Here is a 27,771-nt window from a genome sequence, read left to right on the forward strand (position 1 = left end):
TGTTTTATGGCATCTGATATCTTGAGTATAAATAACACATTTGCCAGTTAATTATAAAAAATTGGGTTTTAACTTACTGATTTGGCTCTGAAAACAAACAGTAACCTCTAAAACAGGTCAACTTGATTAGATCATGATAAATCATTCTTCATAACAATTTCCTGTATACTGTTCCATTAACTGCAGTGAGACTTCAGTTGATGTAATAATCATTTTCCCTTCTTAAGTAAGGAAGAGAATCACAAAATAACAAATATTAACTGGTATATGGGGGTTGTGGGAGGTGTAGGACAAATGTCAGTCATAGAGTAACTTAACCTGCAGACTGTAGGATAAAATGAAAATGCGTGCTCATCCAAGCTAATGTAAACATTTTTAGAGAGAAATATTTGCCAAAGTTAGGGGGATGCAAACATTTTTAAACACTAGCTTTCTGTGGTTTTCTTTAGTTTTAATTAAAGCTTTCCAAAAAACTTAATAGACCCAGTGCTACTTCTGTTCATTGATACTAACCTGTAAGGTTTCCATTAGTTCTGATAGTGAAGTTTTCTAAAGAAAAGTCATTTAATTAACTGATGACCAAAAACTTATAAAGCCACGTTGGGTTTTCTTCCTGTAACTTACAGGTAGTCCTGTAACATCTTCTAATAGAGTATTTTCAAGGGCTTATACATACAGCTGAGCTTTCACAGCGTACCTATGGGAAGACGTGGCATTGGTATCACTGAGGGCTCCTAAACAACTTAAAAGGAAAGGTACACCCTACTATGAATCAAGCTAATACAAGTGATACAAGTAAACAGTGAGCAATCTTTTTAAATATGGAGATCAGTTAGAGCTGTTGATTAAAATTATTTCAGATCAGATATATCTTGTAAATCTGCCTGTGCAGATGCCAGCGTTCCCTGGAGCTTACCATTCCCCGAACCCAGGAAGGCTTTGCTTCAGTGGAGCCTTTCTGTTTGCTTTCATGTTAAAGCTTGCAGATAGCTAACCGTTCTCAGCCTTCCAAGGAGTCTACCTTACTACCCTTTTAGTCTGTTTTAATTTACAGATAGCTGTCCAAATCCAGTGCGAGCAGCTGTCTTTTGTTTGCCACCCACTGTTTGAACAGAAGTCCCTTACTGAAGAAATTCTTCAGTCACCTCCCTCTTGTTTTATTTCCACAGAAATATTTTATAAGCCAGCGCATAATAACTTCACCTCATTGACCAAGCTTTGTACAGCATTCCTAGAAGTGTTATACACCAAGATATTTTATAACTTAGGAGCTCTTGCAGTGTTCATAATATTGCAGATTAGTTCCACTTCCATAATATTCTAGTGTTTGGAACACTACAGTTGAATGAAATCCTTCAATAAACCTTTGTGTCAGAATTTTGTTGTAAGTCTTTCTTAGTAGTCTTTTTTATATGAGGAGTGTTTGTACATGTATGTAACTGGGATCACGCACAGCTTTTGTATATAATATATTTTTTATCTTTGACTTGACAGCAACCTTTTGCTGATAATTTTGGTTCCGTACCATTTTTTAAAGAGTTTAAACAGAGGTAGAAGCTGACGACCAAGAACTGAGAGATGCACAGATTCCATATTCTAATTCTCCCGTGCCTCATCTTAATCATGGTGCCATGTTTAGATACTGTATCATTCATAAGAGTATGTCAGCCCTTCAGAGATGTGTTTGCCAAATCTATGCTATGATACATGAAACTTAAGCCAGTTTGCATAATGTCATTTCCATTTTTCTCCATGTAAGGCTGTTGGTCATCTAACCTGGCACTTAACATCATAATGTCTGTGTCCAGATTGGAGATCCAAGGTCCTGCCAAGTGGCCGTGTAATTTTTATTTGGGCTACTTGTGCACGCATGCATGATTCAGTATTGAATTACAAGTCCATGTTGCTGTTTCTTTCAGCAGAGCCTGTTAATCCAGAGTATGTGACTGAAGTGCTCTGGGGATGAATCAAGGCTGTGTAGTGGCAGTATTTTGGTCAGCAGGGTCCTGCTGCCACTCGAGACCTACTTTTGTGTTCCAGCCTCTGTTTTTAAGCTCCTCACCTGATGGCAGTCTTTGCCTTGTCACCAACTCTCTCTTTTCCTTTCGGTATCAATATGCATTTCTGTGTACACTGCATCCTTTCTAAAGCTTTTTCCAATCTGTTTCTCCTGGTGGATGTGTCCTTGTACCCTTTGCATTTGAATTGGGTTGTTTCCCAATTGCACTGTTGTGGAGTGACAGCTACAGGCTTCATAAAAATGAATATCCCAAAATAAAATTTAAAACAGTAGGTGTTGTAAGTTTTGGTGTTGGACCAGACCAGGTCTGCAGCAGCCACAATTCTAGTGGCAAAGTCTTGTCAAATCTGACCTGTAGCATTTTTGGTACAGATAGAATTCTTGGGATGTTTGGCTGCTAAATTATAAAACTCATTGAGCGGCTACAATATACTCATTCCTCCTCTCTTCTCCTCTCCCCCCCCACCTCCCCCCCGCCATTTCCCAGGATGTTTTCTCCCACCGGATCAAAAATTAGTTGAGCTTCATAGATGTAAGGAAAGTCAAATCATGCACCGAAGTATGGAGATGCTAATGGTTTTAAATCAGAAGCTGTTAACTTTCATTAAAGTTGGCAGTCTGTCTAGACATTTTTGGTTAAGAATGAAGTGAGGAAAAAACCTGGAAAAACCTGAAGCATTTAAGCTAAAACTTAAAATAAATAAATAAATAAAAAGTTCAGACTGAGGAAATCATGTTCATGAAGGATCGCGGCCCAAACTGTTGATGTTTGTAAATTAGGAGCACTAACTATGCCTGTCTTTGCGACTGTGATCCTTTTGAACTGTATTGTTGGAATTAAACAGTTTTTACGTACTGTTCTTTGAAGTTTCTGTGTTGGGAAGAAACAAGAGAAGTGATAGAGAAGCAGAGAGAGAGGGGAAAAAAACCCAACAGTTTTTAATACTTAGCCTCACTGCTGACTTGAAAAAGTAGAAGAAAAAATTAGGGTGAGATGCTGCCTGCAAGAGCCATGCTTCTTTGCTTATAGGATCTGTTTCTTGTGTAATTCCTCCTTTTCCATGTATGTCATATAGAAATTTGCACATTTTCCCTAATTAACAGGATTCTGTTGAGTGTACCATATCCCATTATCGCATTTTCTTCTAACGACAACAGTAGAGGTTCTCAGAAAAAATATATACTGCTTTTTGTTGGTAGCAAGTTGCTTTCAGGTCTTCAATCTCTTATTATAGCATTTGATTTTAAAGTTCCTCTGTCAAAGGTTGAGTCTTACTTATTTCTCATAAACAAACATGTATGTTTCAAAGCACCAGGTGAAGAGAATGGTCCCTCACTGAACATGTTGCTCCTACCAAAGGAGGAGAAATATTGATTCCAGTTCAATTTTGCATCAGAGTTGTATTAAAAACAAATGTTAAATATGAATTAGTGCTCGTAGAGCCCTAGTAAGTTAAGTAGCAGCAATGTTTTTGTTCCAAGAGGAAATCTTTTGCTTTTTGTGTTTCATTAAGGGCTACAGAGTTAAGCCTGGAACTTACAATCAGGAAGAGTTGCTGGGCTCTTTTTAGCTGATTGTCTTCTGATGTCTTTCACTATATTGTACTGTACGGTGAATAAACCTGTGTATTTTTTGCTGTGGTCTTCAGTACTGCCTTCATATTTTTTCAGCACCTTTTGAATGAACAATCACATAACTTAGGTTAAAGGAAAGTCACCTTCTTAAGAAAAGTCATTAATCAGTCTTAAAAGTTTTGCCAGTATTGTTCTGATAACCTTTCTGTATTCATTTCTTCCCACAGCCTGGTTTTGTGGTATCATCTCTATCACCGTCATTAGCCTGCTTTCCTTGCTAGGTGTGATCTTGACTCCCATCATTAACCAATGGTGCTTCAAATTTCTTCTAACTTTCTTGGTAGCTCTGGCTGTAGGAACAATGAGTGGAGATGCACTACTCCATCTGTTGCCACATGTAAGTATTGTTTCCTTACCTTTTATTCTTAATTGTGACTGTATATAGAATTTTCAAAGAATTGTTTGACAAGTAACAACAAATAAATATTCACTAATGCAGATATAGATTCACTTGACTATGAGGGACATCCTGAAACAGTGTTTGAGACTTTCTGTTAACAAAAAGAAAGGAAATGTGTGTTTCTTTTTTTAAAAAAAAAAAAAAAAAAAAGAGAGGGGGGAGAGAAAAAAAATAGTTGTGCATTCAGTTTTTTTGTCACAGTATTTTAAAACACCTAATGAGACCAACAAGAGTATTTTAAATTTAGCACTATTGCTGTCTCTTGTCTACTGATACTTGTGTATCAGTACCACCTAAAAGTATTTCAGAGGGATTAACCTTCCTGGTTACTAGCTTTTGGGGAGAAAGTAACCTCTAACTTATTGAATCAAGAAATTGTCCAAGTTCCTGGGAAGGTAAGCAGTTTTTAAGTGATGGTATACTGTAGTCCTTAGAAGAGGAAGTGTTTTCTAAAATTTTGTTACCTTAATACTTTTAGCAAAAAAACTAATGTTTACATGTTTTCTTTGTGTAAATTTTAATACAAATTTTTGGTCATGTATTTTTTTTGGAAGTTTATATTTCAGATCAGAATTAAGGCTGTAGCTGACTGTAATAGTTAAAAAAAAAAATCATGAGGTTTGGTTGCTAATGGAAGTGTAGGAATGGTAATTCCTTGTGACATTTCTGTGTTAGTCTCATCTTTAGCATTGTGACAGTCTCATTATCTTCAGCATTGTGACAGAAAAACGCTGAAGCTAGATTATCTCCCCCATCCCCCCTAAAAATTTCCCAGAGGAATATTTTTTTATTGATTAGGGTAATGAATAGTCTAATGAAAAATTTGTATGGTAAAATGTGTTTGTATTTAAAAAAAAAAAAACAAAAACAAAACAAAACAAACAACCCACAACCCAACTTTACAATCTTTTTGTGCTACTTCTCTGGCAAGGTTACATATTTTGTCATCTGAGCTCAGAGCCGTTTCAGTCTCCTGATTGCACCAGGTCACACTGTGTTGTTATTTTCTCTCCTAATAGTCACATGGAGGCCACAGCCACAGTCACCACCATGGCCAAGGTCATGTTCACGAACACAAGCGTTCTCATCAACATGCCCACGGACATGGAGTACGGACTGAAGGCTTTCTAGAAGAAAACGATCCAGTGCTGAAAGGTCTTGTGGCACTTGGAGGCATCTATGTTTTGTTTATCATTGAACATTGTATAAGAATGTACAAGCATTACAATAAACAAAAGGTACGCACTACAATTGCATGCTATTTAGAGTATGTTAGCTGAACTTATCTTCCGAGTGTTGAGGAATTGTCTGTGTGATGATTCGTTAGTCTGTGAACATGAACAAGTGCTACTAATCTGCATTCTGTTTGATTTCATGTGAGGAAACCCTTTTCTAAAAGGTTGCTTTTCTTAACAAGGTAATTTTGGAAGACAAGGTAGGAATCTGATGGGGGAGGTTGCAGCTTTTTGGCCAGATATATTTGGAGGTAGATCTAAGTAAAAGAGATTACCGTTCTTTCTCTAAAGCGCCATAATATTTTTGCAAAAATTAGGAAAGGCAGTATGTAAGAAAGAATTGGCAACAGAGACAGATAATTGTCAGACAATTTAACTGTATACTATTAGCTAACGACGCCAGTGTAACAGAGGTATTCAGTTTTTCCACATGGGAAAATGCCAACATTTGCAGACCTCCTGCTTTCCATAAATTGCCAATCAAATTTTAACTTGTTTCCCTGAAAATGCCTGGATTTTTAGGGCCGGGAGCATGCCGTATTCATGATGGTGGTATAAAAGTAGAGCACGTATCTCGGGGAGTGTGACAGTGGGTAGAAATTCAAGCCACTAAAGAGCCATATTCTTTCAACAGTCATTATAAATACACTTTTAACTTTTGCCTCTGTCGTTCAACTTTGAGGAGAAAATTATTTGGCTGAAATTATAACTGCTTCTCCCAAAATGAGTGTGGAAAAATTTGAAGTTCTCTGTTTTACGTCAGACTTGCTGCCTCAGCTGGGCAGGCAGCAAAAGATTTTCTGTGCTGGAAGAGGCATTTCTTAGATCTTCTGATAAAGAGATAAAAGCTGTCACATTGGGCAGATCTTCTTTGAGGTTAATTAAATAGTTAAATCCCCTAGGCTGCTTTGGCAAATCTATGATCTCTGTTGTATGGGCAGCAGACAGGAAAGTAGCAAGGTTTTCTCGCAAGGAAAAGGCAAGGAAGTTATAGGAGTGTGAAACTTAAAGTTGAACAAAATAGAGGAGCTGTTGTTGCTGCATGCTTGCTTTCTTGAACAAAATAAGCAAATACAGTAACTCTGCGTACACGGGTTTCGGGGTGTTGCAGCAATCCTTGTCACAGTGTACTGTTGCTGAAGTGAAATATTGTCTGTGGGTGCATGTTTGTGAGTGAGTGACATTCTGTGGTAGGTAGCTAAGAATTTCCACTGGGGTAGATATCGTTGCTGAGCCTTACGAAGATTAATATTCTGTAGTCACGTACGTCTGTTGGGCATATTAAGAGAGTAACTTTGTCTATTTTGAAGAGATTTTTTTGACAACATTTCAGTTTCTTTTATTTCCATCGATGTCCCTTGACAAACCAGATGTTACCTGTTTCCTGTTGCAGAGTAAGCAGAAATGGTGCAAGAAAAAACAGACTGAAGAATCACCAGTTGGAAGGAAACTTTCCGATCACAAATTAAATAATAGACCAGATGCTGACTGGCTTCAGCTCAAACCCCTTGCAGGTAGGCATTTATTTTCAGAATTTCTCTGTTTGCGAGATTCAAAGTAATGGCACGTAACCTATGGCATGTAGCATGTAATCTCTTGTACAGTTTTGCTGCTATTACGCAAATCATTGTTAATAAGACTTAATAGGCTTTCCCAATTAAATCTTTTTTTTTAATTTTGTTTTCCTTAGATCTGAGAGCACTCTGAACACTTCCTAATATGCCATACAAATGGTTCTCAGACTTCTGAAGCAGCCAGGTTTTGGGTGGCTGTGGTTCTTTGGGGGTTTGTTTGTTTGTTTGTTTGTTTTGGGGGTGTTTTTTGGTTAAGCTGTTCCTGACTAGCTCAGCCCTGGCAAAAATTAGATCAAAAATGAATGCACACAACCTGAGAGGGGGTATCTTGCACTTTGAAGATTCCAGCCTCTGACCAATTATAGTTTGGCTGAGAAGGCTAAACAAAATTAATTTCTTTTCATAAACACAACCAATTGTCCTGAATGTTCCTCAAGTATCTAAAACAAGTTTCACATACTGTTGCTTCATGACAGTCTGAATGCTCATGCAGTATGTACCCAGAAGGAATGCCACATCACCCTTCTTGAAGGGGTGAGGGAAGGAGAAGGGCTTTGCTTCATAAACTTCCCTTTCCGTTGCCTGCATGGCTGCTGAATTAATTTGTTGATGAAGAATCCATAGGCTATATTTATACAAATGCAATTTTGTTAATTAGAACGATTTGTAGAAGGGAGAGTTAGGACTGTAGCCTTCTCCACTCAAGCAACTTAAAATGGGATTTGGGACATTGACATAGAACATAGAAAGACTTTCAGCTGTGAGGATGCTGGTACATATATTTGAAATATGTTCATTTTCTTTTAATGGGCAATCAGAGGAATTTTGCTTCTAACAACATGGAGCACTACTGGTTTCCTAACGCTGTTCCTCTGAAAGTGCACTCTGCTGATCAGTAAATTGTTCATACTACAGGCACTGGAAGCCCATGCTGAATTTGAATTTTGAACTGCAGTGCTGCTACCGCTGACCTGAATGGCCATTCCACCTCTTTTTAAACAGCTTCCAAATGGTGTTTAAGAGCCTGTTTATCTAGAACTCTTTGTCTGTTGCTTAGGTACTCTGTGCCTGGTTTTTTAATTCCACTTACTGTTGGCTTATTTTTTACTCTGAAATATTTTTGTCGAATTGTTGTGAGGTAATAACTTCATTGTACACAACTGTTTTTTTTCCACAACACCTTTTGTTTCCTGGAGCACAGATTGCCAGTTTCATTTATTTATTAATACTTCAGAAATATTGGTAGACTTAAAATTTATGCAGGTATTTCTTCTGCGTTGTTTTCACTTTGTATTTCTTTGTAAAAATGGCTTTGATTTCTAGCAGGGTAATGAGCTGAAGGAGCTCACTGTACGACACAAGCATCTGACACAGATACATGCAATAGAGAAACTATTTAAAGATCTGTTGTATCAGTGGCAGATCCTGGTATGCTTCAGTGAAGGCGAAGTTGGGACCTGTGTGTGCATGCCTAGAGAGTAGCCAGTTGAGGTTTCCTGAGCCATTCAGATTCTATCCACAGCATATAGGACATTATTAGTCCTGGCAACTGTTCTTTTCCCGTGTTGAACCATAAACTTTGTCAGTAGCAAAATGACAGATACAAGCCTAGGTCGGGCTAAAACTGACTTTGTGTCCTATGGATGGAGTGCTGTTGTCTTGTAGTGGAGACGTCTATATGCTGTACATGCAAACTAGTGAACAAATGGGGCAGTGAGAGATTTTATTTTTTGGCTGAACATTGACAGCAAAGTTATTAGATTGGATGTGTTAAAATACTTTTTTTGCTTTTGCAAAGCAGTTAAATTCTTAGCTCAATGATGCAATAGTGGCTGGTGATATTTTAAAGCAGAATTAATGCAGTGTCTCTTCCAACTGGCTTCTACACAGGAGCAGATGACTCAGTTTTATCTGAAGATCGACTCAATGAAACGGAACTAACCGATTTAGATGGGCAGCTGGAATCCCCTCCCAAAAACTTCCTGTCTGGAGAAGAGGACAACAATACGCACCACTCTCACAATGATGTCTTACATGCTGCTCAAGAGCATGATCTTCATGATTCAGAGTATGACAGCCATGGCGAAGATAAAATGATAGCTAGAAAACACAGTCACCACTGGCATCACAAACATTCCCATCATTCCCACGGCCACTGTCATTCTGGAAAAGACCTGAAAGATACTGGGATAGCTAATATTGCTTGGATGGTAATTATGGGAGATGGCATTCACAACTTCAGTGATGGCTTAGCAATCGGTAAGCAAAAGCACAGAGTACTTCTCAACAGGTTCTTCTTACCTTTAATAACTTTGGTAATATTTTCTTTGTCAGTGATCACAGGTAAGGCTTCCAGTTAGCCCCTGCAGTTACTGGCATTGTTTAATCTCATTCAGAGCAGAAATTAAAAAGGCATCAATTGCAATAGTCTTCCCTTTGTTAATATTCTGTGACTGTTACCACCAAGATTACTCTATTGATAGTAGCGACAGTAGCGATCTCTGCTGAATCAAGATAGGTGCAGGCAAACCTCCTTGTGAATTATGGAGCACATGTGATGCACATCTGTTGTTTGGGTCTTAGTATTTGCCTTTGAATAATAAATAAGTGCTTTCAGTCTTACTTATATTTATTTATAATAGTAATACTATTTCTATTATTATTAATACATATAATTATACAGTACTTGTAAATAATAAATGTAGTACATTTATTATTATTTCATTTTTGTTTGAGCAAAATATTATTTTGACTTATGGTCAGTATAGATTTATTTCTAGCCAAATGTAGAAGAAATTGAATTACCAAACAGATTTGATTAGATTATTAAATCAGCTTTGATTCACATAAACCTCTAAATGTGATTTGAACTGTAAAACACATTAATTTGAATATATGTCATACAAGTCAGAATGATGGTGAGAGTACTGAAGAGCATACTTTTAATTTTTTACTAAGGTAGCTACTAAGAGTACACAGGGTTCTGAACTACTAGCAGAAGGAACATACTCATTTTGAAGGATGGGGGATAATCTGCTTATTAGGGTCTGGAGTTAACAGTGGAATCTACTAAAGTTTCTCCAGTTTCTCCAAACAATTTCTAAAGAAACGAAACTCCATAAAAATTAACTTTTTGCTTCATTTTCACATTAAACAGGTAAGACCTTTAGACAGTGGCTTCTAAGGCCAAACAGGATCACTGCGCCATCTGTTGAGAACTTCACTGTCTTGAAACTCCATTTCTAAATATTCCTCTGTCAAGCCCAAACAGCTGATTCTTTGTTAAAATGTGGATTTTTAGAAAAGCATGTTTGTCTTTTTAATGTGTTAAGTTATGAGGAATCAAGAGGAAAGTTAAATTTCCTCTCTGTCTTCAGATTGTGTCTTCTCTTTCTACTTTATTTTGCCTGTTTTGACTGCTCACTGCAGGCTCTTCTTGTGCCTTTCTCTGCTACAGTACAGAAACTTAATAGCAGTTTTCTCATCTCAGAATTATTTAAGGTATGAACTTGAAGTTGATTGAGTTAAATTAGCTTACACAAAAGTTACTGGAAAAGGTTTATGCCCATGTTTTTCTCATTATTATTTTTCAGGTCTGGCTTATTGACGTTGCTGATACGTGCTCTACAAATAAGCATAAAGGAAGTAGAGAGGTTATGGGTTAAATATTAGTCTGGATTTCCAACCTGGAAAGGAGAGAGCTAGACTGTTGCTCATGTGCATTCTTATCTCTCGTGATGTACTTGAGAGTTCCTAAAAATGTAAAAGTGGTGCTGTTTATTAGCTTGTGGCATTTATGTCTTGTTTTGCTCAGTTGTGTTCTCCTCTCCCAGGATTTGCCTTTCAGATAAACTGAGTAATAAAGTATGCAGTGGTAATGCACATCCAGGATACTTCCAGTATTTTCAGTTATGTACAGACAGGACACAGACATAATGAAGGAATACTAGAGCGTGCATTCTAACAGAAGGGTGGCATCTCTGGAAAGTCCATTGATTAAATTTTCTGATTTGAAAATAGTAAAATATCATTTGAATATTTTTTTTTTTTTTTTTTCTAGGAGCAGCTTTTAGTGCTGGACTGACAGGAGGAATTAGTACGTCTATAGCAGTATTTTGTCATGAGCTTCCCCATGAATTAGGTAACTATATAAAGTCAATGTGTTCAGTCTCTTCATCTCTACAAAATATGTATCTAAAAGCTGTTGTGATATTCATCCTGATAAGCACAATGCAATGCAGTTGCTGCAAGGGTGACCAGAACTTCAGAGAGTAATGGAGCAATATTGCTTCAGAGTACATAATGAGAATATTAATACAGAATTATTTTTGGCAGGTGTCTAGTTACAGCAGTTCTGTGAAGCTTTTTGAATGTGTTTTAAAAATGTTCTTAGAAGCATACAGTTTGCATTTTGGTGTTACACCTCTGCATTTTATAGAGGGAGTTTCACACTACTCTGTGAGGCATTGTCTTACGCGGAGTTAAGTAAAGTTACATAAGTAAACATAAGTTTATGTAAGTAAAATTCTTTGTGGAGATCTTCAGAAGATGCTTTGTACCAATTGTTGCTGAGTCCAGTAGGTGTGGATGACTATTTAGGGTAACGCCTGTAGGCATTGTTGCCGGTGCCATTGATTCTTCCCCCTAATTGAAGCATTTCTTTTGGGGGTTAGCTAACCCTGATGAAACCTGTTGTTTTCCTGTGGCACATCGCATGAAATTTTAGTGCACCCTGAGACTTACAAAAGAGCAGCTAGAGAGTGGAGTTGTCGTCTTTTTTGCCAGTAACATGAAATTAAATACAGATTAAACTCTATTGTACTCACAGCTAGCTTGCTTGATGAGCTGCTAGCTCTGAGTGATCAAAAGGGAGGTAAAAGAAGTACTTCAAAAACGCTTAGAGGTGATGAGTGAAAGCATTTAATATAGGCAGATGCTAAGTATAAGGTAAGTAATGAGCACAGATGGGAAATAATAGAGCAGATGTTCATGGTTTGATCAATGGTGCTATACAATCGTTAGTTAAGTGAAGCTGCTGCAGTATATAAAGGATTGCACTATATATTGGTGTGCTTATAACTTGCTAGGTTAACATGATTGAATTAATCTTGTATAAGAAGTGAGTAGTTCAGTACATAATTTTTGTTTTGATTCTAGATTGAGCAATTAATTTCTAGCATATCTGACATGAGAATATTAGATTAATTACCCTCATGACTGCATGTCATCTTTCACTACTCATATTCACAAGAGTTCAGTTAGAAGGGATTAAAACTATCAGAGCTGATAACAAGACTAAAATTTAGATCTTTATAGAACATCTACCTCTATCAGCAATTTTAGCAGAGCCATCCTGAATTCAAAATAACACAGGTTAACCTGGCATGTCTTAAACCACCAAACTGATGCAGCATGGATGTGAAGGCATTCTTTCTGAATGTAACTCCTCCTTTTCCTAGTGCTATCTTTCTCAAATTCATTGTCACCTTCTGTGGGGACCAATGCCTCGTTATCCTCCCCTTGAATTTGCAGAGTGAGGTGTATATAGCTAAGAGGAATTTTCACAGGTATTGATCAAAACTACGCCTCTGTTTTTACGTGCCATGAAGAACTTCTGTGAAGTAAAGACAAGTCTGTATGCACAGATGTATTCTCTGTGGGAGGACCAGATCTAGATTTTTCTATTTACCTTTAACCATTAATCACTATTACCTTTCTGACAATCAGCATGGTAAATTGACACCTTTAAATCATATTTTAATCAAGGGATTGCTGCACATAAATACAGTTCTTCTAAGAGTTGTCAAATCCTGTTGCCCAGTCTTCCTTTGAGCCTCTGTAGCAGCATTTTTACTTTGGCAATGCCTTGGATTGGTGAGATAGTAATTTATCTGCTTACTCTGCTGAGAAGCATTGATACTAAACCCCTGTGCTCTGTCTCCATTTTAGGTGACTTTGCTGTGCTTCTTAAAGCAGGCATGACAGTAAAGCAAGCTATTGTGTACAACCTCCTGTCTGCCATGATGGCTTACGTGGGGATGCTGATCGGCACAGCGGTGGGACAGTATACGAATAACATCACCTTGTGGATCTTTGCCGTCACGGCCGGCATGTTCCTCTATGTGGCATTGGTTGACATGGTAAGAGTGTTGTGATTCCGTGTCATTTTTGCTTTCCACACGTAAAACCTAGGACTTGAAATGGCACCTACGACAGAACTTTTTTTGTTATGACACATAAAGTATCTGTAGACAGTAGATGGCTGTTTCTGTTCTATGACTTTTAAAAATGTTGCAGATACTTTGAGAGATGTGGTGAAGTTTTATAGGTGTTTGCCTGTTTGGGTTTCTGCTACCAAAGTCTGCCAGTGACTCCTGTTAAAATACAAAAACTACAGGGGGGCTGGGAAAGACACTCATACTTCCCACTAGTAAACTAACAAAAATAATAACTTCCCACTAATAAAAATAGGATGATTCTCTAGTTTTGTGGATGGGGCATTAGAGGCTGGAGTTCAATCCAGTATTTAGAACTGTGCTTCACTAAAATTTAATCTTAATGTATTTGATTCTGGAAAGCTTAGTCTGAACCCTTAGCATGAGCAGCTGGTAATACATAGCTCTTGTGGTGATTAGCTTTTTAAGAGTTATCTGGTGGAAAAACACTGCTGCTTCAAGGACAGCTATAGGTAAATTATATTTAGTGTGTGTACACTGCGGATCCAGATCCTTCAGGCAGTAATGCACTTGTGCGCATGGTATCAGTCAATATTCAATCCTGATTTCTCTCCTAAGCAGCTTCAGAGCTGCACTTAAATAAGCTGATTTTCTCACTTCTTGTCTTTCCCAAGCCCAATGATGATGAGATCAGTTTTCATTTTTGGGGTATTTTGTAATGTTCTTTCTGCTTTAATATACAGAGAAAAAGATGCGTCACTTCCCTGAATTTTAAGGACAGATCTTGTATTGTGTTAAGTTATTAACCAATTAGACTAGAAACTCCAACCTAGTTAAAGCCTTAATTCTCAAGGATTCAGACAGCTTTTTGTGGAGTGGCTCCCTGGCTTTCCATTGCTTCATGCACAAACTACTTTTCCCTAGTACAGACATCTAAAGCAGAGGCAAGCTTCCTCACAGCTGTTATTCTTCTCCTCAAATAGACGAAGTAACCAGCTACCTATTATCAGTAGGTTGCTACATGGATCGCCTGTACTTAAGTGTAACTGGAGTTCTGGCTTTGAGTGATGTTCCAGTAAAGATTTTGCTTAACCTCATAGCATCTCTGTAAAGGGTTGGGTTTACTGGAATGAGGACCAGCTTGTTCCGGTTTTCAGTTATGGGTAAAATGGAATATTTTACTGTTCTGAAGTGTTCTAAACTACACATTTGCTTCAACTTTCCAACTTTCTTCAGAGATTTTTGTTGCCATGTCTGGTGGCTCTGTTAGCCTACATTGCTAGTTCTGCTCTCCTGCATACACTTGTGCTGACTATGCTGTTTTCAAACCACATTTTTTAGCAGCTTCCTCAAAAGTTAACTGGTGCAGGAATGAAACGTGTGATGTTTGACTCTCACTGGCTGACTTGTGAAAGCAGGCATGCATCTGTCAGTTACTTTAAGCCACAGACGCACACTTTGGGTTTCAGCAATTCTCATTGAAACAGCATCACATCTTTGTCAGATCGCTGTCTATGAGGCTGTCAGATGTCTGCTCTGGTGTGGGCTGATTGTGTTATGTCCCTGGCGCTAACTAAAGCAGCTGACACGTGAATATGCAAGAGGTTCCTACAATGCTATGTGCGTGTGGACTATATCTCGAAGATGGAAAGTGGATTTTTTTGCCAGTAACAAGTTCTTGCAGCGCATAGCCTCCTTCCCTCTCAGAGTCTTTCCAGGATCCTTTCCACAGTGGAATTCTGCTGCTGAGGGAGAGCAAAGTGGCACTGGCCTGCTCTGCCTGCATACTCAGGCTCTGAGTACAATAAAGAGGCGCCTGAGCATGCCTCTTCAGCTATGGTGACAGTAAAAATAGATAAGTGTTTGAAGACAGTGATGGGGAGTGTGCCCATAGTACTGGTTACTGTTCAATAGCCTTTTTTCCTGTCTTAACAGAGGTCTTTTACTTGCTGTTCAGTGCCACAGTTCTGGGGATATATGACAGCTGTCACTGTCCATAGCTAAGGCTTCCGCTTCTACTCACCATACTCTCTCTTTTCATGTCCATGACCAGAAACATTGGAAGTTATGGAGACAGAGCACTGTGTTCTTCCTAGGTTTTGAAACAGATGCCAGAATATTCTTTAACTGTTCATAAGAGCATCTTTAGACTTGGAACAGCAGTATTATGTCTCTGTAGAAGTAAGTCCCATTACAAAACTTGAATTACGTGCAGATCTTCCATTCAAAAAACACGAAGATGAGAACTGGCAGCAGCAATGCTAACACAGTTTTCTGATTAGGTTTTGTATACTTGGTGAATACAACTCTGATTTATTAAAAAGAAAAGAATTCTGCAACAAATCTTGCCGGCCAACATGAGCGCTATATAGCAATCTTCAGCAGTGTAAAGTCTGTGGTTACTTCATTTGTTCTTAACGACTTAACGGTACTTTGTAATTTGGTGTAGTGCTTGCTGTTAAACTGCATGGTCCGTTGCATAAGCGGTAAACATATTTCACACCAGTATATTTTATTAGATTTAAATACTCAGTAGGTCAAATTAATTGTCAGCTTTCTGTATCTTTTTGAAATACAGTAATACAAGACCAGATGAGTAATAGATTTGGTTTTTTAGTAGATTTGATGCTCTGATAATGTGTTATTTTCTGTTGTGCAGTATTCAGGTACTCAGAATAACCAAAACTATTCTAGCCTGTCTAATGAAGAGCAATAGAGACTTGTGCTGTGTACTGCCTGAAGATTCCTTTTTTCCCCTGTATTCTGTTTTCCTTACTAACTGTGTCTTGAAGGAATTCCTTTATTTACCTCATGCTTTCTTGAATTAATTTCTTTGTAAAACATTTTAAGTTATTTCTGTTCTGTATGGGTGGCTTTGTAAGACACTTCATAAGATTTACTTTTACATCTTCCAAGTCCACTATTATTTGTTGCTTTTATCAGTACTATTTGACTTTTCTTCACAGGTGAGGAATATGAGGAATATGCAGAGCTTTCAGGATTTTTTTTATGGCTTCACATAGAATTTCTCTTGAATTACTTGAACCTATTATTCCTATATTTAAAAGGGAAATGTAGGTGACTGTGTGTAAGCATATAACGTGACAAATGAACGGCTAAGTTAATCAGCAAATCATTATACAGGGTATTTTTATAGCAATGTAATTACTGTAGCTATGGTCAAAGCTTTTTATTATGTTTATTTGAGCATGACAAGTTTAATTGAGTAAAAGAACTTGAAAGAGCAGAACTCGAAGAATGCTGGTCTGGTCCTTATCTTAAGGAACTTTTAAAGTTCAAGGAGATGTGTGATCCAGTAAAAGCTTAAAGAAAAAAAGTCCAAAGGAAATGAAAAGCATTTTTTAGTTTGTTTGGTAAATACACGATGTGATCATGTATTTATCAAATGTAGTGATTAGGTAGAGTTATAGTTATGTCTTAACATGTTGTTTTTATAACTGAATCCTGGAGTGTTTATTCTTAACTTGTAAACTTGTCCGTGTATGAAGGGAACAGAGGTGAAATAACTTTCTAAATTGTTTTTCCTTTTAGCTTCCAGAAATGCTTCATGGAGATGGAGATAATGAAGAGCATGGTTATTGTCCCGTGGGGCAGTTCATTCTTCAGAATCTGGGCCTGCTTCTTGGATTTGCCATCATGCTGGTCATTGCCCTCTATGAAGATAAAATTGTGCTTGACATCCAGTTTTGACCTAATTCTGGTAATCACTGTGGTTACAATAATGTTACCGTATGGCTTTGAGTCTGCGCTGTTTCACTGTATGCACATTGCTCAGAGGAAAAGCAGTGGCTTGCACTACTTACACGAGTTCAGTATTAGATTAACTAGTAGTACATTAGTAGGTTAACTTCTGCTTTTTTTTTCTAACGCAAATCAGATGAGATTAGCCAATGCATCTTCTAAACTCAAGCGATCGACTATTAGGAAATACTAAATATGAGAAATAAATGCCAGAAGTTCAGTGTACTGTATAGGAAGGACTGCTTGCTTAAGAACGGAAAAGTACAGTGAATGATCTGCTCATTTGGGAAAATACCGGTTAATTAGTACATTTGAACAGAACCCAGAAAATGCTACAGCTGAAATTCATACCTCTGCAAGGAACCTGAGTAAGCTTTCAGTGCCACATAAGTCTTAAGTAGTACGCATGTATCCCTCTCTCTATATATATATGGGGGGGGAAGGGGGAGAGAGAGGTATATATAGATATACATGCATATATACATATATATGTGTGTGTGTATATCTCTATGTCCATTCTGTGCCGATTCTTCTGCATAGTGGCGACCTAAGTATTAAATGTTACAACAGCTGGTTTAAACTTTTAAAAAAGAAACCCTAAACCTAAACACTTTAAATTCTTAGAGTATGCGTTAAGCTGCACTCCAGCATTATAAACCTCATGGGTAAGAAGGCAGGCTGTTGCAATATACACTGCAAAGTGCTAAGTTCTGTCGAGGATCGGTTTGACAACATTTTCCTGACTAAGGTTTATTTGATGTTTGTTCCTTGCTATTAGTAGGAAAATACAAAATGCAGTAGAATTCGTGTTATCTTTGGGAAATCCCTGATGCTGGAGTTATTGAGCTATTTCTGTTTTTTTTTACAGATGCTAAACATGTATTGTGTGCCACTTGCAGCATAAACTACTGAAGAATTGTGGCTGTGAATTTGTGCAAACTCTTTTAACAGAGAATCCATATGGGAATTTCTCCATGTTTTAACAATTCTTTTGGAATGTTTTCTCCTCTTCATGTTAAAACGATCCAAAGTGCAAGATGCTAGTTACTGGACCTGGGCACAAAGGTTAAATTATGCTCTGTGTATGTAGTACTGGTAGGTTATTTACAATACTGTAATATCAGATCAAAATCTGTTTCTACAATGCCTTGATATCAGACATTGTAGCACCTTCTGGCAGTAGAGAGTATATAAGAAGATTTCTACTTCTGGCATAAAGAAGTTCATTTCTATGATATTTTTTTACAATTTTGGTATTTAAATTAGATTATTAAAAAGCAGATGTGATAGATCCGTGGTATGTGTAATTTGGAAGGACAGACTGAAAATGTGGGCCTTAACTTGCTGGGATCAGTTGTCCTGGATTGGATTGTGCTGATATGCTTATATTGCCAGACATGAGTTAGTTGTTCTTGTACCCATCTCCTTAAAGAAATTGTGAGTTTGTGACGAGTGCAAGTTGATTCTGTAGTACCAGTCCTAAGCATGGTAGTAGCCTTTTTTAAAACATACGGTTCGTCTTCTTTTATGTGTATGCCAGGTAAAAGCTGTATTTTGACTATGTGCCGTAAGTTTTGTTTCGGTCTGCTTGGTGCCAGCGTAGCTGCTAAAAAACACTGATCCTAACGCCTTTAATGAGAGCCAGTTGGTATCTTCATTCCATTTCAAGTTAATGTGTGTTTCCTGTGGCCCTTTTTGAAGCCTCATTGGTCAATTTAGTTTTTACTGAGAGCAGCTCATGTATTTTAAAGAGAGTGGTTGGTTCTTGCCAGTATTTCTTTCTAATGCAGTATCAAGAAACAGTATTAAGGGTCCGTTTCAAAGAAGGGCGCAGTTTCTTCAGTGAAGAAGCCAAAAGCCCAGAGTTTGGGCATGCAGCCATTTGATGCTCTGAATTCAGGTTTTCTTTTTTCTTCTTTAAACATGTTTACTGTTGGACCCTAATTAGCAAACACACTTGTTAGCTTCAGATTACTGGATTTCTGCAGTGTAAAGATCCTGGGTGACATTTTTTCATAATGCCCGTGTTAGGTCACTGAGTACCATTTTCAAAGAGACTTAACTCACTGGATACCTTCTGAGTATCTAAGTTTAAACAATGTATGTTTCTTATGTATTAAACTGACCCTTAATTTTCCTTTTCTGTTAAATCTGTTGAGTATACGGGGGTCATTATGTGGCTGACCTGATATTTTGTCAAATAATTTTTTAAAGTTTATTTCTTTTCTTTTCAAATGAAGATCTCTATATTTCAGGTAGCATATTTACTTTTGTATTCATTGGAATATGGTTATAGCTTAATGCACTGCCTCTATAGGAAAACAGTTAACTTCTTTCCAAGACCATCTTCAGGCAAGGGAAAAACATGGTCCTTGAAGGTAGGTACTGTATTTTTCATTAAATATGGGTTGTTTCCTTTTATTTTCTAGTATTTATTACAAGTTATGAAGAGCAGTGTAACAGCTCTGACTTCTTCTGTATGTTTCCACCAGTATTGAATTCCAAATGATTCTAATGTACAGTTTTGAGTCGTGTTACAGACAATCTGAATTCCACTACATTTCTACTTGGCTTCAACATTCCATTCTGCTTGAATCCAGATTCTCATTTAACTTGTATTTGTTGGAGGGCATAAGTGTTACTTGTATATTACAATGCTGTCACTGTGTGACATCCCATGTGAATTTTGATGTAGATCACATTGCACTCAATCCGCTGTGATTACGCTTAGAAAATATTGTAGTTGCTAGATGCAGTGTGATTTTTTTTTTTGATTTTTTTTCTTTCCCCTCCCATTAACAATTGAGTGTATGGTTTAAAATGTGATTACGGTCCTATAAGATAACTTGCTGAGCTATCAGGCTTTTTGTTATAAATAAATCATTTTTTAAAATTTTATAAAGCTGGAAATGATCAAATGCTGTTTTGTTCGTTGTCAACAGTGTTGTGTTCATTTTATGTATGTTCCTTATAAATAAGGAGCCTTCAGAAAATAAAATTATTCAAGGAGCAGATATTTTTGTTGGCTTTTATAAGGTTTTATTATGCACCTTTATATTTTAATATTTTGTTTCAGATCTCACAAAAGGCACAAATGCAACATTGTAAACACACTAATTTTGATTCCTCTTTTTACGTGGCATTTTAGGACTGACAGGTATCCCTTGTAAGTGATCTGGAAAATGCAATTACTTCCATAAATGGTGACCGGTTTATGAGTTAAGCTGACATAATAATGCCACACCCCTTCTGATCCAGTGTTCCTGTGGTTTGTCTGAAGGGAGAGTCATGGCGATGACAAAGTTGGTGGAATGGCCTGTAGTTGACAGGATCCCTCTTCTCTCACTGGTCTTGTACACTGGGGCCAGGTAACTTGGTCGCTGTGGAATGTCTGCTCTCTTGCACGGCTTTAGCCATATCTGCAGTAAAGAACAAAATAATACTTTTCATCCCAGTTAAAAAAAAAAAGTAGGGAAACGGTCTTAGCTTGGCCAAAATATTTTGACATGGTTGTTTTTTTGTTTTATTTAACAGCCCTGAAAACCTGTTTCTTGTTTCCTCCGTCTTAGCAGATTGCTTCCTCTCCCAAAATAAGCAACACCAAACTTCCTGTCACTGTCATTATTAGCAGAGGATTCTCTGCTCCTTTCAGGGAATTTCTATTTCAACACAAAATATTTCATTTCAATTTTTTTTTTAAGAATTACCCTGTTACTTCCTTCAAGACTACAGTATTTGTTGGTATATAATACTATAAAATGTCACCAAAAGAAAGATACTGACCACAGGTACCGTATCATAGAGGATTTTTGGATGAGATTCTCCTAGCTTCTTCGTTTGCCTGTTCCAGCGTGCTCCATCCAAGAACAATCCCTGAACGTAGACCCCTGAATCGGTCGGAAAAGATACCATATTATGCAAAAAATGAAAATGTCTTCTAGCTGAGAAGCAGCAGCTAGCGCAACACACTCTGCTGTCAGTTGATTGTGTGGGACTTTTGTGTGATCCAAGTGATAATCAAATAACTCTGAGTATAACACAATCTTATACTGTATTACAATTTATTATGATTACCATTCTATAAAGATTTATAAAGCGATGTCATAGTGTATCCAGCCTTTTTGAGTGACAGAGGTTAAAAATCATTCTGCAGTACAGGACGCTAGTTTTACAGTTGTCATTATTATAAAGTTTATGTACTGCATATTGTCAGCTTTAATTTCCAAGTTTCCAAACTTGGAGATTTGATCACATAAACAGTCTTTTCCTAGTTAGTCTTCACACTGTTTCATTACTTATGTTTCAAATTGCCACTTGCTTCTGTCTTGCTAAAGTGGCTCAATTAAAGGAGTGAAGTAAAAAGAAAAATAAGATCTTTAAACGTTTAAAAAACATAAGTATCTTATTTTGACTTGTCATAATCTCATGACATAATGACATGACAGAATGACAGCTGTCATTCCATTAATCACCTTTCCAGAAGAAAACAATAAATTGCAGGAACATCTTCTTTTTTCCATCAACTTTGCACCTTCTTGCTCTGTAGACTGAAAACTGTAACTTCTAAAACAAAAAATAAACCTGCCCCAACAGAAAAGGACTTGAAATGGCCTGGAAGTGGCTCTCCCAGGCAACCTGCCAAGCCCTCCTTTTTATACAATTTCCAGTCAAACTGATCCTCAGAAAAGTATGAAAAAGGGTATTAAGAACAGTTCAGTTTAATCTGTCCTTTGTTGTGCAGAAGGGCAAGCTAACAAATGTATTTATCTACAACTGGAACCTAAGGTAAGTAATATCTAATAAAGTGGTTTGATAAAAAATAGGGCTTTTCCCCCCGCCTTAGAGCAGCACCCTATTGCACATGGTGATCATATCCGTAAGATACTTGCCTAGGGGTAGCTAAAGTAGGATACCCAGCTTCTCTACCAAATGTTTGGTTTTCCTTGGCTTAGGAAAATATGCATCTTCAGACATATATGCTAATAGAGTGAAAGAAAGGGGAAAAAAAGGCAAGCTAGATATCACCTGAAAGTTTGATCTGTTGTGGGAAGTTTGAGGTAAGGAATGTCCTCTGCTGGTGTTATGTTATATCTGCATGCTAATCCAGGAGGTGAACTAATCTCAGCAGTTCTTAAGGACTTAAATACTATTTTGCCTCTTCACTACTTGCACATCTCATGGGGAGCAGTGCAGTTGTGTATGTTTTCCAGCTGAATTCATTAACTTGCATAACTCGTGAGTCTGAAAAATTAATCTTAACTTCTGAATACATCAGCCAAGGCAGATAATTGTGTCATGCATTTACTTACCATCTTCAGGAGCAATTTTATAGTCCTTATCATCCAGCACTTCATAGTCAAATTCTAGTAGGTCTATTGGAATGGTGTATTTTCTGGCATAGTTCTGCTGGGCACCTGTTAAGAACGCTTGAGTGAAGAAGAATCCTGAAATCCAGAAGACTGGTGGAGGTCCATTTTCATACCACAGCTGCAGCAGCAAAAGAGAGAGGAGGGGAAAAGAAAAACCTGCCTTTTAATTTTTTTTAGTATTTAGGAAAGCAAGTATCTTCTAGACTAACAGCAGAAGTAATTTCTGTCTTTGTGAATCCAGGATTGTCTTTTTCTTTTCTGAAAGCAGTGGAATTTTGGATGGCTGCCACATCTTTTGTAAACAACTTATTTAAAATGTCACTAGTTTCTGTTTAAAAAAAAAAAAATGAACCAAACAAAAAAACCACCCCCAAACAAAAAAAAACACACACAGAAAAACACCAACACTGTTGCCTGGAAATACTTAGCTTATGTGAACGACTTAGTGTGTTAAACATGCATCATCCTTGTAAATTCATCAAATGAGTCAGTTCTCCTTCTCTCCCTCTTTATTGAAGGCTGTTCAGCATTCAATAATGTTTGTGCTAAACGGCAGATTTTTTTCAGGCCTTTTTCTCTTTTAACGGCTCATATTTCCCTTCCAGGTCCAAAGTCACATGTTGTTAGTGTGTACAGCAAGTAAAGATGAGGACAGATGATTTCCTCATGAGGAGTATATGTGGCCTAATTAAATGTGTATTGATTTGGGTGTGGGGAGGGTGGGTTTTTGTTTGGAGTTTTTTTGTTTGGTTGGGTTTTTGGTGGTTTTTTTTCAATAGCTTACACCGTGGAGGCCTCTGTATAAAAATTACTTTGAAAATGCCAAAATTCATTGGATTTGGTTGTAATATATGTGAGGTCTGTTGCAATGGTAAATATTTACTGTATGCAAGAAGACCTTTTCCCCATTGTTGCAAACATCAGTTTTGAACAATGTCTAAAAAGGTTGCTACAATTATCTGCTGCGGAGCATTGCAATGAAGACAACTAAAGTAGTTGTGCTCTACTAGTAAGTACTTTTCCTCCCAAGAAATAAAAAAATCATCCTCAAAGCTATTGGCAGTTTTCCCTTTGTACAAGTTTAATTTCTGTCCTGGATTCTGTTCAAGAGATGGCACTTTTGTTCTTTACACATACTGCTGTCAGGCTTGCTACAGATGAAAGCAGAAGTTACTGAGGTGTGGTGACTGGGTGATGTGTGTCCAAAAACATAAGAAAGAGGTTCTCTGGAAATGCAGATTTTGTGAATATCCTCCTAGACCTGAAATTGGATGATGCTTTTTAGGTTTTTTTTTTAATTTACTAATGATTTTTGTTCCTAGATCTTTTGTCTGTCTTGAGACCTGTTCTTACAACAGGTGTGGAGTAGGCAACCTGCTACGAGATTGGTTTTCTTCAATTGATCGAGATTACTAAGCCACAGAATGGTGCTAAGACTCTAGATTTTACTCATTTAAAGTCAAGTTTTGGGCATCTGCACTCTTACAGGTGAAGGAATCCCACTGATTCTCCGTAACTCATCCAGCTTTCTTCTCCAGCACCCTACTGAAAGCTTGGTATTTTACTTTAATGTAAGATTTTTGTGTTAAAATGTTTTACTAATTTAAGTTTGCTTGCTGGAAGTGAACCTGACCAGTATTTTCCTAAGTTCTATTTTAATTAACGTCTTTACCACCACCAGATCTATATGCAGTTTAAGAGGCCCTCAGTAAATTCACTTCAGAAGGCCCATTCTGTCATACCGTACTACTGACATACTGCAGCTCTCTCCGTGAGGTGGAGGGTATGTGGCAAAACGTAGTGCTTCGTTAGATGCTGTGATGAGCAAACGGCTATACGAAACAGATGCACAAATGAACTGAACTTTACCTGTCAGTTATTCAGTGGAAGTAATTCATGTGTGTGTGCACTTGTGGAGATGTCACCTGACATCAATAGACAAAAATAATAAGCAGCATTGAACAAATCTCCATCGATGGGGTGTGCTCACCTGTAAGAACTTCAGTCTGTTAAGGAAGTCAGTCACATAGCTGCCCAGAGGCTTGAGGCTTGGGTAAGACTTACTCATCCATAGTTCTGGAATTTTGCCTTTCAGAATGCTGTTTACCACTTCTTCCAGTTCAGCAGACATCACTACTAGCCCCTAAAAGAAATTTTGGAAAGCAAGATGTCAAAATAATTTCCTAACGGGCTTGCTTTAACGATTAAAAATCAACATAGCGCTCTGTCCAACAGATGTTATGAACTTCTAGCTAAGTCAGACAGGAGCAACACTGAAAACAAGAATAATGGACATAATGGATTTCATAAGAAGTTACTGTGGTCTTCTGATCTGGTCCTTGGTCACTAGATTGGTCAGGGAAAAGGTCCATAGCCTCTTTTGGAGAAAACTGCCCATACTGGAAAATTCTCCCTTGCCATCTTCCCTCAGAAACATGGTTTTCCCAGAGCACTTCTCAGTTTTACTAACTGTAAATGCTCTTTATTATTATTATTTCAGGTTTCTTAAACTCTATGACATTGCTGCAACTGTGGCAGACTTTTCGGCTTGTAGTTTGGCTTTAAGGGGGCAAGGAGTGCTGTTTGTGGTGTGTTTGTTTGTTTGTTTGTTCAAAATGCCTCATCAGCATTAATAGGATATATAGAATATAATGGGATATATAAAATATATATATATAGAATATATATATTATATATATCCTAATATAGGATATATATAATCTATCCTATTATATGCTATAATAGGATAAATAAAAATTACCCAGACTTTTTCCTGCTTTTGTCTGTATTTTGCACAACTGTAGCTTTTGATTCCTACTGAGAACAAACATTGACTTTCGACTGCGATATCTTAACTGGAATCCTTACTGGCAGTAATTTGCTATTTGAGGTGTTGAGGAGATCTGCTTTCATCTGTAAGAAACTCTCTGAGGTGCTGCAGTCCTTTGTGCCAGTGAGGCAGAAAACCAAATGTGAACCTAGTTACTGCTTGTCTTATTTGCTAGCAAATCTGTAGTTAAAAACTTTCTGTTTTGGTTTCTCTACAGTAGGCACAATAGTACTTTTATATTCCATTGTACTCCTATCACTTTTAAGATACAGATCAATAAATCAGTTTGGAATCTGGATTCTTTAAAGTGTTTGACTGACCGACCTGAATCAGACTTCAGGGTCGTTCTCTAAGGCACTTACATTAATAGCACACTGATTGAGTCTAGGTTCTAGGTATATGCATCTAAAGGTTATCTTCAGCTCACCTGTATTGCTTTCTGGATGTTAACACAGGAGTCTCGTATTGTCTCCAATAACTTGTTAAAGCGTCCCATCTCTTGGACAAGCACAGTATTCATGCTTTGAGTGTAAGTGGTTGGATATCTTTTCATTGCTGCCTCAATGTCAAAATTTGGAGGAAGTTTGCTCAGGATGTCACCTGTGACTTCATTAACAACTTCATCAGTGGATTTTGCACCACCACCAGCTGCCCGAGACTAGAGAGAGACAAAAATTTGGATTTATTTTGAGAAAAAGAGGACTTAGGAGAGTGAGCAGTTAAAACGCAGGAAAATAGAGCTGTTATAAAGGCATTGTTTAAAAGATCATTATAGTTCCAACAGTCTTCCCCTGTGATTGAAATTAATTTGTTTCAGAATTTCCTATATTATTGCAGTAAATTATTAGCTTAGAACTAACAAAATCTGGTTTCCTACAGACTTGTGTCCTCCATTTTTTTGCTGAAATCCTGCTTCTACTGTAAACCAGTCTTTCTCCTACCGCTGGCTGGCCAGGTGCTGTCAAACAGCACAGAGCAGTGGCAAGTTCTGTCTCGCTGTCCCTCCACGTCCTTTGGTGGGAGCTCTTCATTTTCCTCATGAGGCTTACAGGAGCTATCCCTAGATTGTACCTGGCTTACAAACTGGGCTGAAACCGGCCAAGAAGTTGAAAACTGTTAAAAGCTGGAGGGAGTAGAAGGTATGCGAACTGACTGTATGATCACAGAAGCTATGTTTCCTTAGGAAGACAGTCAAGAAAAATACAAAACCAAAAAAGCCTTAAAAGATGCTTAAGTGGAACAGTAATTTCACCAGAATGGAGATATAACACAATAAGGTACGGTAAAAACTGAAAAAAAAATCTGAAAATACTTGTGGAGATAGAGCAGAAAGTTATGGTAAGATGGTGTGACTTTTACTCTTTACATACCTGTGTAAGAAGAATGTTATCAAATAACAGTTGTGTTTCCCACTGATCCTTGGTAATATCAGCATTTGCGTTCATTCCAAATATCTCTGGGGAAGGATTCAGTGGAAGTGTCTTCGTATAGTCAATATAGCTCTGGTACTGAAAAAAAGGAAAAAAAAATACTCTAGACCTAACAGGAGATGCAGAAATGGCCAAACAGCCGATGACAGGCTGCAAGCTGTGTCTCAAAACCACTACAGACTTTCCTAGTGTAATGACTACAGTGTGTAGACTAAGATATAAAAGGAAATACAGAGGCTGACTGTGCCTCACAAATTCCTTTGGACCATCCCCTTACCCTGACATCAGGATTGGCTTTGCTTAAATAATTTCTGACAAAATTTCTGACAGCTGTTGGAAATTCTAGAAAATAAGATACTTAGTGCAAGGGGCTGCAGCCCCTTTCTGGGCCCACCGCTTGCCAAGTGTCTGAAGGTGTTTTACTGATGTGTAACATAACTCTCCTGTGTGATAAATTAAGCTGATTACTTGTCCTCTCTACCTCCAGCAGATACGATCAACTAATTCTCTTATGCCTATTTTATAATGCTTTTAACTTCAGCAGGCTGGGTTTCTCCCTTATTGTCCCCTAAGTGTGCTGACTCACACAGAGCAAAGTCAATTTAGTTGGCAGTAGTTGGGATGGTTTTTTTTTACATCATTTCTGTTTCTTAGAAGTCACTGAAACAAGTCCTAATAGACTGTGAGATTAAGCCACAAAAGCAAGCAGTGACAGCAGTAAGCACTGAGGCACGTATCAATGTGTGTAAAGATAAATCTATTTTTTTTAAAAAATAAGCTGTTGGTAATTCTGTTTTTCTGGGATACTTACATCTCCTTCAGGAGGAGCAAAATAAATGCCACTTGGATCAAATTTATAATCTGCATTTGTAATTATTTCTGAGGAGAAAAACATATTCAGAACACTACGGAGCGTACGCCGATCCCAGTCATCAGTGACTCTGCCACCATAATTACATTCTCCAGTCATATAGCGAAGAGCATCATATGGCACCTCCTGAAAAAAAAGCAAGACAATGATCTGAACTGCAGCCTAGCACTGCTCTGGACAGCCATATTGGTATCATTGTAAGTTATTTGGAAGTCATCCAGAAATCTCACTGGAAAGTTTAAAAGCTGTTCTTTACTCCTGCTAGTTCATGCTTGTACTATTGATCTCCTGATCTTCAAATACTTTAATAATCATCCATCAAGTCACCCAGCACTGCTTCTTTTGAAGAATAATAGCACCAAAAATTTCCATAGTAATGCAGCTGGAACTCCCTGAGTACAGGTTTATGAAAAACTTTTCCAAAATTATCTCCACTTGTTCGGCTATACATACTTCTAAAATAAATGTA

General features: G+C 37.6%; 2 protein-coding genes across 3 annotated transcripts in view; one reads left to right on the forward strand and one right to left on the reverse strand.

Moving 5' to 3' along the window:
* The window catches only part of SLC39A10 (solute carrier family 39 member 10), a 67,919-nt gene extending 48,540 nt beyond the window's left edge, over positions 1-19,379 (forward strand). For both annotated transcript variants that reach the window (XM_068407584.1, XM_068407583.1), the window contains exons 4-11: positions 3,823-3,992; positions 5,075-5,293; positions 6,684-6,804; positions 8,755-9,123; positions 10,925-11,005; positions 12,814-13,004; positions 16,593-16,761; positions 17,671-19,379. In XM_068407584.1, the coding sequence (XP_068263685.1) occupies positions 3,823-3,992; positions 5,075-5,293; positions 6,684-6,804; positions 8,755-9,123; positions 10,925-11,005; positions 12,814-13,004; positions 16,593-16,751 (1,310 nt within the window). In that variant the 3' untranslated portion in view covers positions 16,752-16,761; positions 17,671-19,379. The remainder of the gene's footprint in view (positions 1-3,822; positions 3,993-5,074; positions 5,294-6,683; positions 6,805-8,754; positions 9,124-10,924; positions 11,006-12,813; positions 13,005-16,592; positions 16,762-17,670) is intronic.
* Positions 19,380-20,014: 635 nt separating this feature from the next.
* DNAH7 (dynein axonemal heavy chain 7) overlaps positions 20,015-27,771 on the reverse strand; it is a 118,133-nt gene continuing 110,376 nt past the window's right edge. The window contains exons 58-64 of the mRNA XM_068407193.1: positions 27,243-27,428; positions 26,372-26,509; positions 25,429-25,659; positions 24,162-24,314; positions 22,112-22,289; positions 20,586-20,689; positions 20,015-20,221 (exon numbers count right to left, since the gene is read on the reverse strand). Of these exons, the coding sequence (XP_068263294.1) occupies positions 20,015-20,221; positions 20,586-20,689; positions 22,112-22,289; positions 24,162-24,314; positions 25,429-25,659; positions 26,372-26,509; positions 27,243-27,428 (1,197 nt within the window). The remainder of the gene's footprint in view (positions 20,222-20,585; positions 20,690-22,111; positions 22,290-24,161; positions 24,315-25,428; positions 25,660-26,371; positions 26,510-27,242; positions 27,429-27,771) is intronic.

This window comes from Nyctibius grandis, chromosome 9 (genome assembly GCF_013368605.1).
Source record: "Nyctibius grandis isolate bNycGra1 chromosome 9, bNycGra1.pri, whole genome shotgun sequence".
NCBI lineage: Eukaryota > Metazoa > Chordata > Aves > Nyctibiiformes > Nyctibiidae > Nyctibius > Nyctibius grandis.